The 14966-nt window shown below is 44.1% G+C and overlaps 1 protein-coding gene across 2 annotated transcripts; it reads left to right on the top strand.

The window, feature by feature from the left end:
* The first annotated feature begins 3438 nt into the window (after nucleotides 1-3438).
* Nucleotides 3439-12612, top strand: LOC148047010 (uncharacterized). 2 transcript variants are annotated; one of them, XM_087711177.1, is made up of 2 exons: nucleotides 3439-3613; nucleotides 9982-12612. In XM_087711177.1, exons 1-2 carry the CDS (start codon nucleotides 3499-3501, stop codon nucleotides 11937-11939), a joined length of 2073 nt encoding a protein of 690 aa, XP_087567303.1. In that variant the 5' UTR covers nucleotides 3439-3498; the 3' UTR covers nucleotides 11940-12612. The 2 variants fall into 2 exon arrangements, with proteins under 2 accessions (XP_087567303.1, XP_087567302.1); XM_087711176.1 differs by having other exon boundaries at nucleotides 3439-3670.
* Nucleotides 12613-14966: the final 2354 nt, after the last annotated feature.

Here is a 14966-nt window from a genome sequence, read left to right as displayed (position 1 = left end):
ACAAAATCTCTTCCGAACTTCATAATATTCCGACTCCCCTTTCTTTTTTAATTCTAGAGTGAACCTTATCTGCTTCCGCACAGGCCAAGATTTTCCTAATTATGTCTAACTCTGATGGGATACTTCCTTTTCCCCAATGGGTTATTTATGCCGCTGACAATACATGGATAACTAAATAAAGCGCATCCTTCTTATACCTCTCTGGTTTTATACCTAGGAGGAAAATTTCTGGTTTGAACAGAATTTGATCTCCCACCATTTGTTCCAGCCATAATTGTACCATTCTCCAATATCTTTTTGCCTCGTTGCATGTCCACCACATATGGAAAAAGGTTCCTGCTGTTTTCTTGCACTTCCAACAATTTGGGGCCAAATTTTTAAACATTTCAGAGATGGGGAAAGGTGCCATGTGTAGAACATCTTGTACAGAATTTCCTTGTAGTTCGTGGCCATTGTTCATTTGCGATTGAGTGTCCAAAGTCTTTCCCATTGAGCCAATTCAACGTTGCAACCAATTTTTTTTGCCCAGGCAACCATAGTTTCCTTAACATGTTCTTCCTCAAGTTTACATTCAAGCAGATATCTGTACAACATTTAATGAAAATTTTGATTAAAGTGGGTGGGCCCACTTTCAAAGCAACAGAACCGGTTTGCTCTCTGCTTGATGGAAGAGCTACCGGTTTGGGAGAAATGGTGCGAACCGGTAGAAACCCACCACTGGCATAGAGTGCGATCAGGTTTTGCTCAAAAGTGACACATCAGAAAAATGACATGGGAAAATCCCCATTATGCCCTGATGGTGGAACAGTGTCCAATAGTGGATCAAACCCCGAAAATCATATAGAAGTTTGTAAGCTTTCTTAAATTTTAGGAAAAGTTAAAGTGCAAGAAAAGAAAGGAGAAAGAACTGAAAAAAAAGAAAGGGAGTGAGGGAAAAACAAAATTGAAGAGGGCAGACAAAATGTGGAAAAAGCTATAGAGATAAAAGAAGCTTCCAACTTTCTTCACTAAAGGCAAAATCCTAAGTACCAATAATTCTTTAAATTAGAATAAACCATAACAAAGAGTATTTTTATCATTATAAACATGTATATCCATAAAGTAAAGCGGCACAGCGAATATCATGGCTACCATCATTCTGATCTCAAGATTCTGTCAATTCTAGCCTACATCAACAAAGTAAGAATTCCCGAACTCTTCTGGGTTTCCCTTTGTGTCAGCCTCTGCTTTGCTGCCTGTGCTTTGCTGTTGCTTCAGCTGCCATGAAACGGGGAGGGAGGGCATGGTATTTGGGAGGGGTTACTCATTGCGTGACCCGGCAAAAGCGCGGACGGCAAAAGCGCGATCGACAAAATCGCACCTTTGACGTCATCACAGCGCGACGAAAAAGATCGAAAAATTCAAATAAAAATTAATAAAAATTAAATTAAAGCAAGCCGATTCACATAAGGTAAGGGTTAGGGTTAGGTTAAGGGTTAGGGTTAGCTTTAGAGCGTTAGCATTAGCGTTAGGGTTAGGTTAAGGGTTAGCGTTAGGTTTTTCGTTACTTTAACGGTTAGGTTTAGGGTTAGGTTTAGGGTTAGGTTTAGAGTTAGGTTTAGGGTTAGGTTTAGGTTTAGAGTTAGGTTTAGGGTTAGGTTTAGGGTTAGGTTTAGAGTTAGGTTTAGGGTTAGGTTTAGGTTTAGAGTTAGGTTTAGGGTTAGGTTTAGGGTTAGGTTTGGGGGGCTTAGGGTAAGGTTTTCGCTTTATTTTTACATTTTTCGAACTTTTTCGTCACGCTGTGATGACGTCACAGTGCGCTTTTGTCGAGCGCGATTTTGTCCTACGCGCTTTTGTGGTGGAACCACTCATTGTGCTGGAGGAAGGTTCTGGAGTTCAGCTGATATCCGTCTTGACCCCAATATCATTTTTCTTTCCAAAACAGGCAAGGCAGTTTCATTAAAATTAGCTCCTATTCCCTGGGGTTTCTTTGCAACCCTCCAAGTGTTTCAAACCGTAAATTTGTGAACATCTTTTAAGCATTCCAATTGGGCTAAAGTTCACCTCTGAATTTTTGTACATTTTGTATCATGATACAAAAAAGGTGTTGAAACTAGAAAAGAATGCAGGGAAGAGGAAGAAAGATAAATAAGGGAATGAGGCTACAGCATAAAAGGAAAAGTTGCTGATTACAACTAGTCCAAGGGAGAGAAATAGGAGTAACAGTATGGTGACCCGCCCCCCAAACACACATGCGACCCCTCTCCGGCTTTCCTGAAGGCTGGAGAGGGTGAAAAATGAGCTTGCCAGTGTGCGCATGAGGGTCAGAGCTGACAACTGGAATGCAACCAAATATGGCTCCAAATGCCACCTGGGACACGTGTGCCCCCACCCCCGCTGTTCCATGCAAGAACGCAGGGCTTTCGTGGAGCCTGGGGAGGGCGAAATCGGTTGCTACAGGTTCACCATCATGGGCATAGGATCTCTTGCTGGAGGGGGGAGTTTTGAGCTTGAGGACCTCCAGGTTCCCTTCCAAGTCTGTTATCCTGTCAGCTTTCACACCTGTGGCTTGGAAAGTGTTACACACCCACCAGTCACACCCATCAATGCCCAGAACGTGAGAAATGATTTCTGGAGTCTGTTGAACTTCGGAGACACCAGAAGAGACACAGGAGGCAAACAACGATGAAAGCAGAGCTCATAGGTTGTTCTTTCCTGATGCCCAGAGATGCACAATAAGGGAAGCATGATGCCCATTTTCTACAATTGGCAAAAGCATCACATCCAACCTCTGATCCACGTGTCTCATCCACTTGCAGTTTAGCATTTCCCCACAACCCACCCGGGAAGAGGCGCCCCCGAGTGGAGACGGAGCTCCTTGGGAAGGGACGAAAGGCAGGGAATTAAACTTTCGCCCTTTGCACCTGGCGGGAGGAGGAAGAGGCGGGGGGGGGGTTCCTTCCTTCCACTTCCACGGGGCCGCCTCTGCTGCAGGGAGACCGGCCGGCGGGCAATGAATGGATGGAGGGCTTGGCTGACTTCCAGGGCTGGAAGGGAATCCTCGTTTAGTGTCGGTCTGTGTCCCTGCGGAAGCCACGAGCTTCTACTACGGAGCCCATCCTCCCCAACCGTCTCAGCCTTGCCAGGTGCCGGATGGGGGATCCCAGCGCCCGGTCCCGCCTCCAAGTCCACCCCAAACCTCGGGGGAAGGAGGGAGCGGGGATTCCCGGCCGACTCTTCCCAATCCTGAGGGAGTGGGGGAGAAGGAAGGGAAAGGCTCCGGGCCCCTCTGGACTCCACTCGGCTGCGAAAGCGGCGGCTCTCGCCCAGCGTCCTCCGAGGGAGAAACGGCGCTTGCGGGACCCCGAAACTGCAGCTGATCAAGGAGGAGGAGAGGAAGGAGGGGCTAGAGCGTCTCCCACACTCTGCAAGGGAGGAATGGGGACCGGAAACGGCAGGAAAGGAAGCGTCCGTGGATCCTCTCTAGGAGCCTGCTCTCGGTCTCCCTCTCCACCTTGGATGGGAGCTGAATTTCGGGTAGTTTTCCTGCCTTTTTCCCCACTTGCGGCATTTTGGGCGACTGTGCAACTTCTGGGCCTCCGGCAAGGCTGCTCCTGGGCCCCGCTCCGGGCAGGTGGGGCTCCCGCTCTCCCTCGGGCTGCCAGGAGGGCTTCTCCCCGCCAGCAGGAAGGTAGCCCCGAATCGGTGCCAGGAGGAAGGTGCGGGTGGATGCGGGGCTGGACGGGGAGCCTCTGGGCAAAGGGGGGTGGGGGAGCCTCACCCCACGGAGGGAAAGGGGGCTTCTCCTCCAAGGGTTTAAGGGGGGGGATTATTGGGTGGCTGAAAGAAATACCCGCCCTTCTCTCTTCAATGGGAGTTGGAGGGTTTTTCTTTAGGGGAAGAAAAGGGGTTCAAATGCCTTGAATTGAGTTGAGTATTTTCCCAGTGCAGAAAAGATCCACTTTCTTTCGCCTTTATTTAAATGGTAGAGAATGAATATTCTTTGCTTTTAAAAAAATATATTTTCAAACTTACAAAATACACACAAACCAAATTTAGACATAAACTACATTTACACAATACATTGGAACTTCATGTTCCTTCTTATAGCAGTTTCAAATCGGTACAATTCTTCTTATGTTATTTCCCCTTCTAATATGTTTGAGTTTCACCATTTTTAACCCTCTTATTTTACTTATCGATCTGATATATTCAGTGATTACCTGTAGTAAATTTAAAGTCTCTTGAGTGCACATGGACAGTACATGTTAATCCTCCTTAAATTCTATTTTTGGGCTTTGTTGGCTTCTTTCATTGACCTTTGTTTCTTTCCTATCTCCACCTATACCAATTATCGCATATCTGATTGTGGGAAGTGATCATCCAGCCCTCTCCCAGAAAAATGAAATATCCTAGGAAATATCGAAAAGGCAGAATATTTCTCTGGATGTGAAAAGAAAGAAACATGTTTTAAAAGACAGAATAGTTGCCTGTAGCTTCCTGTCCATCCCCAGTTAATGGGCCATTGAGATGGCCAGGCTAGCCCACTTTACATAATAAAGACTTCACCAGAAGCTACAGAAAGGCATGATCATATAAACTGATCACAAGGCATCTGAGAACTCATCACAGACTAGAGAGTAGCCCCCTGCATGGCACCATGGGATTCTGACAACCAATCAGAATACATTTCTTACACAGGAACGGGAAACAGAGAGGTGGGACTAAACAGGGTATAAAAAGCCTAGAAGCCCCTTCCTCAGCCTTCTTCTCTTCTTCTCCACCTACATTGAAGCATGTGATCACCTTTTCTGTACAGGACTCAAGCCATGTGGCCCTGTCCAACAATAAACCACCTTTCCAAGCAGCCTCCATGTCTCCAGTGTCTTCTTCCCCACTTGGAGCTGAACCCAAAAGGACATTTCTTTCAACATGATAATATTCTGTCTCTTCTTTTCCCTGAATTTCTTTTTTTAATTTGTCCATTTCGGCACAGACCATAACCTTTCTTATTTCGTCTTCGCTTGGTATCAATTTATTTGTCCATTTCTAAGCAAAAGTAATCCTCACTATCGTTATTATGTTTAGAATTAAATACTGGACTTCTTTTTTATACAAAGACAATTGGTTCTCATTATTCCTAATAAAAATACTTCTGGTTTCCAATCAATTTTGAGTTCTGTTATCGATTCTAACCAATTTTTAATTTTTTCCCATACTTTTTGGCTTCCTCAAACATCCACCATATGTGATTATATGTTCCATGTGCTATTTCACATTCCCAACATTTTGGTGATATATTTGCTGAGATTTTTGCTAACCTTGCTGGTGGTAGGTGTCATCTGTAAAACATTTTGTACCAGTTTTCCTTGTATGCAACCGATAGTGTCATTTTTAAATTTGTTCCCCCAAATTTTCTCCATTTATCTAATTCAATATTGTAGCCAAAGTTCTGTGCCCTTCTTACGAATTTGTTCCTTCACTATTTCTTCTTCCATTTTATATTTCAGAAGAAATTTATATATTCACCCTATCATCTTTCTTTCTATACTTTGAATTATTTTGTTTAATTCGTGTGGTTCCATTTGGATGTCGTATAATTTAGTATCGTTTTTGTGTTTACCTTTAATTTTCAAGTAAGTTAGCCAGTCGGCTTTCATGTTTTGTTCTACCAATTCGATTGTTTTTAAATTTCCCTGTCCATTAATTCAGTCTCTGTATCTTATAACTTTATTCATATCTGTAAAATTTGGGTGCAACATCCTTTCTGTCGGGGATAGCCAATTCTGGATTTTCACATAGTGGTTTTTTTAAATTTTGAGCCAGTTTTGCAATAACGCATTTCTAATTAGATGTTTTTGAAAGTATTTGTGTGTTTTGTTTTTACCATCCCATAGGAACGTGTGCCAACCTACTTGCAGATTGTGGCCTTCTAAGGTCAAGATTCTTTTATTTTTTAACTCCATCTAGTCCTTCAAGCATGTTAGTGTTACTGCTTGTGCATATAATTCCCAGTCTGGTAATGCTGAGCCTCCTCTCTCCTTGTTATCTTGCATTGACTTTAATCCTCGCTTTTTGGCCTTGTCAGATGAACCTGGATGTTAGTTTGTTTAATTCCTGGAAGAAAGTTTTACCAGGATTTATAGGTGCGGCTTGCAACAAAAATAACAAAAGTGATAATTGAATACTTTTCCAACTTGCATTGTAGTCACTAATTCCAATTCCTCTTCTTGCTTTTTTGTCATATTTTCACTTTTCATTTTTGTTTTGCTTTTATTAATTTTTAATCCTGCCACCTCCCCATATTCTTCTAATTTTTGAAAATTTCAGACGAGATTCTAATGGATCCTCTAAAACAAATACTAAATCATCAGCGTAAACTTGGATGTTATATTCTTCATTTTTAAGTCTTAATCCTTTTATTCCCTGGTCCTTCCTGATTTCATTTAACAATATTTCCAAAGTTAATATAAACAGCAAAGGAGAGAGGGGCATCCCTGTCTAACTTCCTTTTTTATTTCAACCTTATCTGTTAGATCTCCGTTCATCAAACTTTGGCTGTCTGGGTATTATGTAGTTTTTCTATCATTTTTGTAAATTTTTCTTCAAGTTTCATCCTATCTAATTGAGTTGTTATAAACTTCCAGATTACGTTGTCGAATGTTTTTTGTGCATTAAGAAAAACCAAAACCAATTGGTTTTCCTCATGCACCTCATAATATTCTAATATATCTAGGATGACTCTTGTATTATTTTTAATGTGTCTGTGATGTAAAAATCCATTTTCATCTGAATGTATTCATTCATTTAGCACTTGTTTAATTCTTCCTGCCGTAATTGCTGCAAATAATTTATAATCGGAATTCAATAGTGAAATTGGTTTATAGCTTTGAATTTCTTGTAAGTTAGCTGCTTCTTTAGGGATGAACGATATTGCTCCCGTCCATGATTCAAGCATCTTGGCTTTTCTAAAACTTCATTAAACATTTCCAATCCTAGTTCTTCCAATATTATTTGATATAACTCCACCTGGATTCCATCTGGTCCTGGGGTTTTATTCTTCTTCTGGTTTTTCAGGACTAATTCTACTTCTGCTGTCGTTATTGGCCTGTTTATCGCCCCCCCCCCACCTTTGTTCTTTCGAGATTGGATTTATCTTTTCTTGGTTTAAATATTGTTTAAGGAAAGGAAAAAGGAAAGGAAATAGAAAAGAAGGAAAGGAAATGGGAAAGAAGGAAAGGAAAAAGGAAAGGAGAAAGGAAAGGAAATGGGAAAGAAGAAAGGAAAGGAAAAGAGAAAGGAAAGGAAAAAGGAAAGGTAATAGAAAAGAAGGAAAGGAAAAAGGAAAGGAAAGGAGAAGGGAAAAGAGAAAGGAAATAGAAAAGGAAAGGAAAGGAAATGGGAAAGAAGAAAGGAAAGGAAAAGAGAAAGGAAAGGAAAAAGAAAAGGAATTAAAAAGAAAAGGAAATGGAAAAGAAGGAAAGGAAAAAGGAAAGGAAAGGAGAAAGGAAAGGAAATAGAAAAGAAGGAAAGGAAAAAGGAAAGGAAATGGGAAAAAGAAAGGAAAGGAAAAGAAAAAGGTAATGGAAAAGAAGAAAAGGAGAAGGAAAAGAAGGAAAGGAAAGGAGAAATGAAAGGGAAAGAGAAAGGAAATGGAAAAGAAGGAAAGGAAAAAAGAAAGGAAAGGAGAAAGAAAAGGAAATGGAAAAGAAGGAAAGGCAAAGAGAAAGGAAAGGAAAAAGAAAGGAAGATAAAAGAAGGACAGAAAGGAAAAGGAAAGAGTGGAAAGGATTGGTACTGCTCAAAAATCAAGTCTCAAGATCCCGTGGACCCCTTTGGCTCAGGCATTCCAATTCCACGCTGCTTCCCTCTCTCCCCAAAGCGAAGGGATCGCAGAAAAAATGCTGAGAAACCCCGGATGTGCAGAGAAACGCAGGCTACAACCAGCAAATCCCGTTTTCCCAGGAACTGGCGGTGTTTTTTTGTTATCTGTGCGGCCGCGGACGTGCGCAGCTTAGAGGGAACACTGGTGGCTGTCCATTCTTTTCTTAAAAGACTCCTCTGCAAACCACTTGCTCCACTGATTAATTGTCCTCCCTGTTAGGAAGTTTCTCCTTAATTCCAGCTTGCTCCTCTCCTTGGTTAGCTTCCATCCAATATTTCTCGTCCTGCCTTCTGGTGCTTGGAGAATAGACTGACCTCCTCTACATTCTGGCAGCCCCTCAAATACTAGAATACTGCTATTATGTCACCCCAATCCTTTTTGTCTAGTCCAGACTAAACATTCTCGTCAAATAAGGAAATAAGATTGTTTTGGCATGATCTGTTTTAACAAACCCATGCTAGCTTTTATTTATAACTTTGTCTCTAGAGGTTCAAAGATCTGTGTTTTTATTATTCTTCAAAATGGAACCACATTGGTTCTTTTCAGATTCATTGTTGTCTTATTGATCTCCAGGTGCAGGACAAGAAAGGTTGGTCCTAGAACGACTATCTGCTCTGCAGTCTATAGTTTCTGTTTTCCTAAGAATTGAATCACCTGTCACTGAAACTCGCTTTCTTTCCCTATGAAATGCCGAGATATTTTCTTCCTGTTGTAGAAATGCAGGATTTTGCCTCTTTTTAAGGAACTATTGCTCTTTTGTGGGTGGCTGCATATTTCCTTCCAGGGGGAGAACATGACAGCAATTGATTCCTTGGAGTGGAGGAGGATACATAGAAGGGGATTTGCTCTCGGTTGTTGTTTCCTTCTGAAAGTGATAGGCTTCCATCGGTCTTCCTCTTTAGGTCCATATATTCTAGGGTCAATTTTTTTAATGGGAATTGTTTGTTCCCTGTTGTGTTCAAACTGCATTGCTGGCCCCAATCAATGTATTTGCATCCTCCCTTAACTATAAAGCTACAATAGGAAGCCATTCTAGCTGGGAGACATATTCATACTACTGCAATGCGCTCTACATGGGGCAGCCCTTCAAGAGCATTCAGAGACTTCAGCTTGTCCAGAATGCAGCCGCGCGAGCGATTGTGGGTGCACCCCGGTACACCCACGTCACATCTATCCTCCGCGAGCTGCACTGGCTGCCTATTAGTCTTCGGATACGCTTCAAGGTGCTAGTTGTCACTTATAAAGCCCTTCATGGTATTGGACCTGGGTACTTGAGAGACCGCCTGCTGCCAATTACCTCCAATAGACCTATTAGATCCCACAGACTAGGCCTCCTCCGAATTCCATCTACCGGCCAATGCCGATTGGCTACCACCCGGAGGAGGGCCTTCTCTGTGGCTGCTCCGGCCCTCTGGAACGAGCTCCCCGTGGAGATTCGGACCCTCACCACCCTTCAGGCTTTCCGCAAAGCCCTTAAAACCTGGCTGTTCCGACAGGCCTGGGGCTGACGAGTTCCCGTCCCCGCTCGAATTGTGTGCTTGTTGATTGTTTTTAAATTGTTGTAGTTGTTTCTCCGTTGTTTTCCTCCTGTTTGTATCCCCACCCTTACTTTGGTTTGTGAGCTTCCCTGAGTCCCTCTGTGAATAGGGCGGCATAGAAATGCAATAAACCAAATCAAATCAATCTGTGCTGGCCCAAAGAACAGGGTCTATGAATACCTACATGGGTTGTACTCTGTACACAATTAGCTCTACTTGGAACATATAAATCCTATGAGGGATCTTTGCAGTTTCTCTCCCATCGTATAGAATCATCTCCCACACCCAAAGCGAGCAAAAGGAAAAGGCAGGGTTCATCCCCAGTTCAGGCAGGCAAATGAGGGGCAACAGGGATTCTGTCAGCCATCTCTCTCATCATACTAAGAAAAGCAGAGGGGAGGTCAGCTCCACAGGCGGCATCCCAGCATGTCTTTCATTCTGGGGTGGGTGGGGGGAATAGAGGCTTTGAGGACCCCACCAGTGTTCATATAGGGGGTGTCCCAGCTATTGTTTGGGCTATTTGGAGAGCTGAAGAAAATAAATCTTCTCTCCTTCACTTCTTTTTTCTTCATCCTGCAGGTGCCACCAGGAAAACCTTTGCACAAAGTTCTGCTTGCAGGATCCAATCTGGGTCAGTCACCAAGGCCAGAGGTTTCATCTTCTCGGCTTTTGGACTCATGCTAGAGCCCCTCCCTCCTCCTGCCCATTGTTCAACCTTTTGGCCAAAGTTCTGCTTGTTCGAATTTCCTCCGATAGAAATCCCTCGAAGTGAGCAGCCCCTGGAGACTATGCAGAGGGGGGAACACTTTGGCCAAAGGTCCCCCCAGAGGAATCAGGGGAGACTCTCCAAATGCTCCGATTGTGGGAAATCCTTTGCTTACCGGTCCCTCCTTTTGATTCACCGGAAGCTGCACACGGGGAATGGATCCCACCTGTGTTTCCTTTGTGGGAAATCCTTTCCTGGAGTGTGGAGCTTTGCCAAACATGTCCGGAGCCACCCAGGACTGAAGCCTTACAAATGCGGAGAGTGCAGGGAGCGTTTTGCTAAAGGCTCGGACCTTGGAGCCCATCAGCGAATCCACCAGGGAAAGAGACCTCAGGAGTCCTGGAAGTGCTGGGGAAGATTTCCTGAGAGACGGCATTTCTCTAGGCCTCAGAACAGCCCAACTGAAGAGAAGCCCTGCAAGTGTGTGCAATGTGGGCTGTGCTTTTCCCAAACCTCGCAGCTGCTTAAACATCAGGAAATCCACACCGGAGGAAAACCTTACCAATGTCTGGAGTGTGGGAAATCTTTCCGTTATAAACAATTGTTTAAAAGACATGAGAAAATTCACACAGCGCAGAGTCCTTATAAATGCCTAGAATGTGGGAAGAGTTTCACCCGGAGCTCATCTCTTTACCAACATAATAAAACACACACAAAGGACGAAAACAAAACATGCATAGAATGTGGGAAATCTTTTTCCAGCAAATCATCCTGGCTGAAACATCAGAGAATTCACACTGGGGAAAAACCCCACAAATGCCAAGAATGTGGGAGATGTTTTGGTGAAAAGTCAACTATAATTCAACATCAGAGAATTCACACTGGGGGAAAACCCTTTCAGTGCCCAGAATGTGGGAGATGTTTTGGCTATAAATCACGTCTAATCAGACATCAGAGAGGTCACACCGGAGAAAGACCCCATCAATGCCCAGATTGTGGGAGATGTTTTCTTCACAAGGGACACCTAATTCGACATCAGAAACTTCACACTGGGGATAGACCCTATAAATGCCCAGAATGTGAGAAAAGATTTGTGGGTTCTTCTGAACTTAGAAGACACCAAAGAATGCACTGTGGAGAAAAACTATATAAATGTAATGATTGTGATAAATGTTTTTCTCTTAAAGAAACTCTTTTTCAACATCAGAGTATCCATACAGGCGTGAAGCCTTATATGTGCATCGAGTGTGGAACATTTTTCCGTACAATACAATGCCTCAGAATGCATGAGAACGTTCACAGAGGGGAAAAAAAGTTCAAATGTTTAGAATGTGGGAAAGCATTTGGTCGTTCATCATATCTTAGAATTCACTGGCAAACCCACACGGGTGCGAAATGCCACAAGTGCTCCGTGTGTGGAAAATCTTTTGGTCGCAAATATACTCTTAGAAAACATGAGAGGATTCACAAAGGAGAGGAGCCTTCCAAACCCCACAAATGCCAAGAATGTGGGCGGTGTTTTCGCTACAAGTCAGACCTAATTCCACATCAGAGACGTCACACTAAAGACAGACCCTATCAATGCTCAGAATGTGAGAAAACATTTGTGGAGGCTGCTGAACTTCGAAGACATCAGAAGGGGCACACAGGAGAGAGGCCCTATAAATGTGGGGAGTGTGGGAAAAGTTTTCTCACAGCAACACTGCTTCGGGTTCATCTGAGAATCCACACGGGGGAGAAGCCATACCTATGTGTGGAGTGTGGGAAATGTTTTTCCCGAAAACAACACCTTGGGAGGCATCAAAAGATCCATTCACGAGTGAAGCCATAGAGATGCAGAGAGTGTGGTAATGTTTTGTTCGAAAGGGAGACATGAGAAAAATGACATGGGAAAAGCCCTAATAGGCCCTGATGGTAGAACAGTTTTTCATAGTTGTTCAACCCTTAGAAGCCATATAAGAGATCATAAAAGGGAGAAAAATTAGAAACTCTTAGATCGTGGGAGAGCATTTTCTTGTCAATCGTTCCTTAAAAATCAAACTCTAATCCATATAGCAAAAGATGCAGTTTAAATGCTTGAAGTGTGATGTATCAGGGCTTAGAATGTGGCAAAGTTTTTTATCTGATCATCAGATCTTCAGATGCACATGAAAAATCCACACAGGAGGAAAATCTTGCAAGGTAACATGAGAATACTTCTCCTTGCCAATTGGAGCGCCTTGCCTCCTGGAATTTGTCCATTAAAATTGCCTCCTTGGAAATTTTCTTTGCTAAGTTAAATGTTTTTATAATTTTTAAAACAAATTAATTCTAAGTCATGAAAATGAAAATCTGATGAGATCGTGGAAACCTAATATCTAATGTGAAATTGTCAGGAACCGTATAAGGACTCCTGCCTTGCCCAGGGAAGGTGGGACTAGAAGCCTGCGCCTCTGTTATTCTGTGGTAGGTCCCTTCTAGCCCTTGGATTCTAAGTATTTGAAAAGAAAATGGAAAACGGATGAAAAGCAAAGGGAGGGTTCATTTAGTGTCCATTCAAAGTTACAGTGGCACTGAAAAAAGTGACTTATGACCATGTCTCAGCAACCCTATGGTCATGTGATCAAAATTCAGATGCTTGACCACTGACTCACATTTATGACGGTTACAGTGTCCCAGGGTCACCTGATCCCCTTTTGCGACCTTTTGACAAGCAAAGTGAAGGGTGAAGTCAGATTCACTTAACAACCATAAAACTAGCTATACAACTGCAGTGTTTCACTTAACTCGTGTGGGAAGAAAGGTGGTAAAATGGGGAAAACTCACAGGGTTGGGCCTGTCCTGGGTGTTGATCTGCTGTGCTGGTGGCTCGCCGTCGGAGCTGGTTGATGTGCCAGCGCCACATTCGCCCATCATTGGGCTGGACCCTATAAGAGTAGGGTCCAGTTAGTTGCGTGATTTGTACGGGAAGCCACCTTGGTTTGGCCCCATAGTTTTGGGCGTAGACGGGGGTCTCCCACATTAAAGGCCAATGTGGTGTCGCCTGCGAGGGGGCTTTTTTCTGCTGCATAACCGGGGTTATGCAGCCAGTCCAGGGTTCTCTGGAGCTGGCGACAAATAAGTCGTTCTGCAGGACTTTGCTTGATGACAGGGCCCGGGGTTGTATCCTGCGCCAGGAGGTATTGGGGCAGTTTGTCGTGCCAATTCCTTGGCCCCAGGCAGCCCAATGCCTCTTTAGCCGACCGGACGGTTCGTTCTGCCAGGCCGTTTCCAGCCGGGTGGAACGGAGCTGTTGGGGCGTGTCGTATGCCATGGCTTCATCCTCAGCTGCCTAATGGCTCAGTTCTTTTCGCGCCAGCAAACGTCGCTGAAGTCTGAGGTCTTTGATACCACAGACCAGCTGTTCGCACAGAGCATCATCCAGCACAGGAAAGCCACAGTGTAGGGTCACTGTCCTGAGGGAAGCCATATAATCGGTCACGGATTCCCCTTCTCTCTGGGTCCTCTGCCTAAACGCATAACGTCTGGCTATGCACAGATGTCAGCCTCTGTTTTGCTGCTTGCTTTTCGGCTGCCATTGAAACGGGGAGGGGGGGCATGGTATTTGGGTGAGGGAAGTATTCTGTGCAGGAGTGACTGTAAGAAGGGAGTTGTTCTCACCATCTACTGCGCATGTGGCAGGGAGAGGAGTTCCCGCCAAGGCCAACTGTGCGGCATATCAACCTGATGATGATTTTTGAAGATGTGTCCCACATAACACCTGTGGTGTGTTTGGACTATGGGATAGGGTTACCAAAGGGAGGGGAGCGGGTCACATATTGATATCTATGATTACGCATGCTTTTGCCTCAGATCCTGCTTTCCCTAGCTACTATCCACTCATGACCAGTAAAAGTACTCTTAATTCTGCAAAATGGAGTTGAGTGGTTTCTTTCTTGGTTACCGAGCGAAGCAGCCCTGACAGTGTGGGAGTTGGGGAGTAGTGATTTTTAAGTTTCGCCAAAAGTGTCTCCCAAGGCATCGAATGGATGGAGGGGCCGCTAAAGCCCTAGCTGTTCCAAACCTCTCATGGCCACAGGTGCTGCGTAAATAGCCTCTTTTACGGCCACTAGAGAAACCAGTGAAGTCGTTTGCCTCCAGGAAGCACTCAAATCTCTCGAGGTAGGTGTCCCATATTTCAGTGGTCGGGCTGAATGCCGTGAATGCTGGTATGTAAGCCATCCTTAGAAGGACGGAACATGAGGAATTAGCCTTGGAGCGATGTCTCGTCGCCAGTGAGTTGAGGCAGCTCAACGTAAGGCAAACCTCGAACCAGCAAACAACAAAACATTTGACAGCTGACAGCCCTTTTATACCAGAGCTGTCAGATGCTTAACCAATAGATTGGCTGGATTTTCCCGCCAGCTGGCTCCTCGCGTCTTAGCCAATCAGGAGCTAGCAATGCAAGACAATGGTGTCATAGCCTCGAGGACTTAACACTTGTCAACAGAAACTTTGGGTTCAACGGTGGTCGTAAGTAGAGGACTACCTCTAGATGATAAATTGAGAGTTCTTAGAAGAGGAACACGGAGAAGACAAGGTGAAGACAAAAGAATGTGGAGATGTTTTGATGAAAAGTCACACCTAGTTTAAACATCAGAGGCTTCACACCTGAGAGAGACCCTATCAATGCCCAGAAGGTGAGAATAGATTTGTGGATTCTTCTGAACTACAGAGGCACCAGGAGGGGCAGGAAGGAGGCCCTATAAATGTGGGGAGTGTGGGAAAAGTTTTACCTGAAAACAAAACCTTAGGAATAATCAGGCTGGAATGAAGCCATACAGATGCATAGAGCACTGGTGGATTCCTACCGGTTTGCTGATTGTCCGTGCGCACTTAA

The sequence above is a fragment of the Thamnophis sirtalis genome, unplaced genomic scaffold (assembly GCF_051295495.1).
Source record: "Thamnophis sirtalis isolate CommonGarterSnake01/CBP01778 unplaced genomic scaffold, rThaSir2_p1.2 scaffold_3, whole genome shotgun sequence".
NCBI lineage: Eukaryota > Metazoa > Chordata > Lepidosauria > Squamata > Natricidae > Thamnophis > Thamnophis sirtalis.
The sequence above is the reverse complement of the archived record's forward strand: the minus strand, read 5'-3'. Positions and strand labels throughout refer to the sequence as shown.